Below are 5882 nucleotides of genomic sequence, written 5' to 3'. Positions count from 1 at the left end.
CACAACTTTGGCATTTCATAAAATAGTTTTACACTTATTATACACAGTATCACAAATTAAATCCACAATAAATTAAATTTAATCACCAAACATAATGTATTCTAATTGAACATGAACCACATGCTTTTTTTCTTATCTAATACATGATTCTAGATCATAATTTTTTTTAATGGAAACAAACAAGTTTTTTCATACAATAATAATTTAAAGTCAAGTCAAATAAGACTTCCTCAAATTATATTTTATAATATTATTATAAAAAAAATAACAACAAAAAAATAAAAAAAAATGATAAAATAAAATAAAATAAAATAAAAGTAAGGTTATTAAATTAACCATGGTTAAGTAGAGGAGTTGAGAGTAGTAGGTGAATTTGACCGGTCTGGGTTGGTGGGCGTTGTAAGAAAACGGTCACAGTAGCTAGCATTGTTGTTTTCGTTTCCCTCCCAACAATAATATAACCCCCATTCTCTCTACCCCATTTCATTTCCTTCTTCACATTCTCACACAAGAGTCTCTCTCTCTCCTCTCTCTCTCTCTCATCTACTTCATACCTACCAGAGAGACTCTTCCATTCAATTATTCAATCATGCAAGATTCAAGTACAATGAAATTTTCTCCACTGGATCTGATGACCGCCATAATCAAAGGCAAGTTCAATCCATCCAATGATTCATCTCAGGCTCCGGCTTCAATCATATTCGAGAATCGCGAGTTTGTTATGATCTTAACAACTTCAATCGCCGTTCTCATCGGTTGCGTCGTCGTTTTAATATGGCGCAGATCCAATTCCAATAAATCTAAGCAAATTGAAGTTCCCAAACTTGTAATCAAGAAGCTTCCGGAACTTGATGTCGATGACGGTAAGAAAAAGGTCACCGTCTTCTTTGGTACTCAAACCGGCACCGCCGAAGGTTTCGCCAAGGTAAAACCACGATTCTACATTAAAAAAATCATAATCATAATTAGTTAACTAATTAATTAATTAATTATTTGTGTTTTTATTTGATCGTTACGTGAATTTAATTTAATTTCGCTTTCTTAATTTTACAGGCGATAGCGGAAGAGGCTAAAGCGCGTTACGAGAAGGCCAAGTTTAGAGTTGTTGATATGGTACTGTTACTGTTACTGTAACTTGCTTTCGCTAATTTTGATTAGTAATTAATTATATATTTTTTTGGAGTGTTTTTTACGTGGATTTTATCTATGCTTTGGATTTTAATAATAGGATGATTATGCGGCTGATGATGATGAGTACTTGGAAAAATTGAAAAAGGAGACAATGGCTCTTTTCTTTTTAGCTACGTAAGTATTTATTTTACTTGTAACTTTTTTTATTTTTAAAAAAGTTATACATTTTTGTGTTTGTTGATAATTGTAATATGTGGTAATGTGGGTGTAGATATGGGGATGGTGAGCCAACTGATAATGCGGCGCGATTTTATAAATGGTTTACGGAGGTGAGTTTGATACAGATTCTAGTTGATTTGAAATTGAGAATGAAATTATTTGTATTGGTTGGCATCTTGATTGCGGGAATGTGATTTCAGGAATATGAAGGGGAAGAAGATTCGTTTAAGAATCTTAGTTATGGTGTGTTTGGACTTGGGAATAGGCAGTATGAGCATTTTAACAAGGTTTGCGTTCAATTCCTTATGCATTCTTGTGGTTTTCTTAGCTTTGACTATAATAATGGTGTGTTCCTATTTGCTGTGTTTTAACTTAACTCATACTTGTGTCATTCAACGCAGGTGGCAAAGGTAGTAGATGATAAGCTTCTTGAGCAAGGTATAATCATTTTGATCACATTTGGTCCTTTTATGAATTTGATATCTGGCTTACAGGAAATCAGTTTTAAGAATAGAAAAGTGTTGCAATTATTCAATTTTTTATCAAACTGTATTTTTGACTTGCATGAATTCCATCCCTTTGTTTTTTGTCACTCTTATGTACAATGCTGGCACTGATTGAAAATGAAGTGGCATATTATAAGTAGCAATTCTCTCTTTATGGATTTGATTTCGTTGTCATGGTTCACATGAAATCCTGGTGGCAGAGAAGTTTATGTATTAACAAAGCTTTAGAATATATGTTGTCAACTTTTAGCTTAATTTTTTTATCTTACACGTGTTGATATATTTGTATCATCAATCTAATATGTGACATATTGTCTGCAATTTTAGGTGGTAAGCGTCTTGTCCCAGTGGGTCTAGGAGATGATGATCAATGCATAGAAGATGATTTTACTGCATGGTATGAAATCATTTAAGTGGATTTCAATATATTGGATCAGCACTCCATTTCAATGCTGATGTTTCAGCCTCTTTCCCCCTGTGACTTATATTTCAGGAAAGAAGAACTATGGCCAGCGTTGGATCAATTGCTAAGAGACGAGGATGATACAACTGTAGCCACACCTTATACTGCTGCTGTTTCGGAGTACCGGGTTGTTATTCATGACCCATTAGATGCAACTGTTGACGAAAAGAAGCGGCATAATGTAAATGGCCATGCTGTTGTGGACGCTCAACATCCAGTCAGGTGCAGTATAGCAGTATATTATTTGGCAACTGGGTTATACCTAGCTGCAATCTGACACATATACTTACTACTTATGCAGAGCTAATGTGGCTGTGCGAAGGGAGCTTCATACTCCTGCATCAGATCGTTCTTGCACTCATTTAGAATTTGACATTTCAGGCACTGGAGTTGTGTAAGTATTTGCATGTGGGAACATAAATGTAGAAACAAAACAATTGTTTTTTTTAATGTACTAAATTTTTTTAATTCTTATGCATGTTGTACTTTTTCAGATATGAAACAGGGGACCATGTTGGTGTTTACTGTGAGAATTTATCAGATACTGTGGAAGAGGCAGAAAGGATACTAGGTTTGTCACCAGACACCTATTTCTCCATCCATACTGATGATGAAGAAGGGAAGCCTCTTGGTGGAAGTTCCTTGCCTCCTCCTTTCCCACCATGTACTCTAAGAACTGCACTTACTAAATATGCAGATCTTTTGAGTTCACCTAAAAAGGTATTCTTTTGAGATTTGCCGCACCCTTAACGTCAACCACTATCCCTTTATCTTGCTGACTTGTTAAGAGATTCACTTTATGTTAACAGTAATAATTTTTTAAACTTATTTTCCAGTCTGCCTTGGTTGCCTTAGCTGCTCATGCATCTGATCCATCTGAAGCCGATCGACTAAGACATCTTGCCTCACCTGCTGGAAAGGTTGTAACTTTTTAAATATTTTATACCTTGAGGATTTAAATTTACTTTTTGTGGTTATGTTTCTCATGCGTATGTTACTTTGGTCTGCCTTCACAGGATGAGTATGCAGAGTGGGTGATTTCCTCTCAAAGAAGTCTCCTTGAGGTTATGGCTGAATTTTCATCAGCCAAACCTCCAATTGGTGTCTTTTTTGCGGCAGTTGCTCCTCGCCTGCAGCCCAGATATTATTCAATATCATCATCTCCAAGGTTAGTTCTGCTTTCAAGTAGTGCATTTTTGTTGGTTCATGTGTGATTATGCTGGCATGTAGAACTAGGGAGAGGCTTGCGACTGAATATTTACTTGGAGAAGCCTTATAGCTCTTTGTTGCTCACCGTCTTTTACCATGCTGTAACAAAAATAATTTGTGCATATATGTCAAATCTTTGGGCTATCATTTTGCAATATAGGTTTTTGGATTACCAGATTCACCCTAAAATATTTTTGATCAGCTCATTTAACCCTGAATTTTCCTCAAGTTTTAAATCTGGGCATATTTTCATTGGCATAAGAAGAGGAAAAGTTGCTTTGTGATTTTCCCCCTTCCTGATTTACTTGAAATATTTTATGATGTACTTACTGTTTGGCTATCTGTTAAAATTGCTCACAGAATGGCGCCATCCAGAATTCATGTTACCTGTGCATTAGTGCATGATAAAATGCCCACTGGACGGATTCATAAAGGAGTATGTTCAACTTGGATGAAGGTATTTGTATTTACACTTTCCTTAGTTGTGGTGACTCTTTAGAACTTGCAGGGTGTAATTAATTTAAAAATTAGCCTTAAATACAGCCATCAACTTGAATCTTGAAATTGTTATATATTAATATCAGTAGGTGATATCTGGCAACTTTTGAATTTTGATGGCAATACTCAATCATTTTAGAGATTTACTATTACTTCATTTCAAAGCATTGACTTACCTTATGTTTTGATTTTCAGAATTCTGTACCATTGGAGAAAAATCAGGACTGTAGTTGGGCTCCTATCTTTGTTAGGCAGTCCAATTTCAGGCTCCCAGCTGATAATAAAGTGCCTGTAATTATGATAGGTCCTGGCACTGGGTTGGCTCCTTTCAGAGGTTTCTTGCAGGTTTGAACCAACAGACTTGATGTTCATTCTGTTAATTCTCTATAATCCAACAGTCTACATGCTAATTGTCCATGTGCTCTTTATTTTTGCTTCAGGAAAGATTAGCTCTGAAAGAAGATGGAGCTGAACTGGGCCCCTCTGTTTTGTTCTTTGGATGTAGGAACCGTCAAGTGGTAAGTTAATATGCCCACATGTAGACTTATGACTTTAAGCAACCAAGTAATGTGCGTGTATGTGAGAAGGATAACATATTTTATATTGGCTCTTTAATTTTTTTAAAGGACTATATCTATGAGGACGAATTGAACCACTTTGTTAACGGTGGCGCACTTTCTGAGCTCATTGTCGCCTTCTCACGAGATGGGCCTACAAAGGAATATGTCCAACATAAAATGATGGAGAAGGTGCCTAGTTTTTCTCTTGATACTTTTATTTCCAATTTACAATATACAGCTCACTTAAATCTTAATGAACACTTCTCTCTGCAGGCTTCAGATATTTGGAATATGATATCTCAGGGAGCTTACGTTTATGTGTGTGGTGATGCCAAGGGTATGGCTAGGGATGTACACCGCACTTTGCACACAATTTTGCAAGAGCAGGTAAATATCTTGTTTATAGTAAAAGATCTTGAATTACCTTGTGTTGAAAGATACAGGTATTGTCAATTTGCTGAACATGACCACATCAGTTTTTCATGGCTGTCAACATATAATACGAAACAGTATATGTTGTAGATTGTGTTTTGTCTATCCCTAGTCTCGTTACTTTTCATGTTGTGTTTGCCTTCTAATGTTCACTGCTATGGTGAATTCAGTAGCATACTAATTAAGTTGCTATACTTGTAAAAAATTTCAGGGCTCTTTGGACAGTTCCAAGACTGAGAGCATGGTTAAGAACCTACAAATGACTGGCAGATATCTGCGTGATGTATGGTAATGAAGAACCGGGTAATCTATATTGAGACTAGTAGTGGATAGAAGATAAGATATTGATGCCCTCAACAGAGAGAAGTGATTATTTCTGCATGTTACATCATGTCAACAATTCTTATGATTCTTTTTTTGTTCGTGTTACTTATACTTTGTTTATACATATAGATTATGTATTTTACTTTTCTTGTATTGTAAGAACCTGTAAGGAGGGTTCAGAGATTCAGACAATTCCTTGTATTGTAACCTATAATAAAATTATTTGCAGAAAAATATATTTTTTCTGTGAGTGTTATTATTAAATTTTGATATCCAGATGTGCAATTTTCTTCCCCAGCGAATGAGAACTGGATCCTGATGCAATTTCCATTTTTCATTGCTTTTTTTCTTTTTCGGTAAAGCATATGAACCACATAATTTTTTTGATAATGAGGAAATATGTATAAAGAAATTTTAAGTAGTACTCTATGAAAAGAAATCTTAAAAACACTTAATATAAATAAATGACACTCCCTTTGAAATGAAACGGATTAAATTAAAAAATGTCACAGTATTATGATAAGATATTGCATTTTTATT

The 5882-nt window shown here is 35.0% G+C and overlaps 1 protein-coding gene across 1 annotated transcript; it reads left to right on the top strand.

Moving 5' to 3' along the window:
- Positions 1-411: 411 nt before the first annotated feature.
- On the top strand, positions 412-5614 carry LOC127135024 (NADPH--cytochrome P450 reductase). The gene is made up of 18 exons (XM_051061839.1): positions 412-925; positions 1054-1113; positions 1229-1305; positions 1403-1460; positions 1551-1637; positions 1752-1788; positions 2184-2253; positions 2350-2541; positions 2621-2713; positions 2814-3039; positions 3156-3239; positions 3336-3487; positions 3889-3985; positions 4222-4371; positions 4467-4544; positions 4653-4775; positions 4860-4973; positions 5230-5614. The coding sequence occupies exons 1-18, from the start codon at positions 590-592 to the stop codon at positions 5308-5310; spliced, it is 2115 nt and encodes a 704-aa protein (XP_050917796.1). The 5' UTR covers positions 412-589; the 3' UTR covers positions 5311-5614.
- The last annotated feature ends 268 nt before the right edge of the window (positions 5615-5882 follow it).

Source organism: Lathyrus oleraceus, chromosome 4 (assembly GCF_024323335.1).
Source record: "Lathyrus oleraceus cultivar Zhongwan6 chromosome 4, CAAS_Psat_ZW6_1.0, whole genome shotgun sequence".
Lineage (NCBI taxonomy): Eukaryota > Viridiplantae > Streptophyta > Magnoliopsida > Fabales > Fabaceae > Lathyrus > Lathyrus oleraceus.
This window is presented reverse-complemented; position numbering and strand designations above follow the sequence as displayed.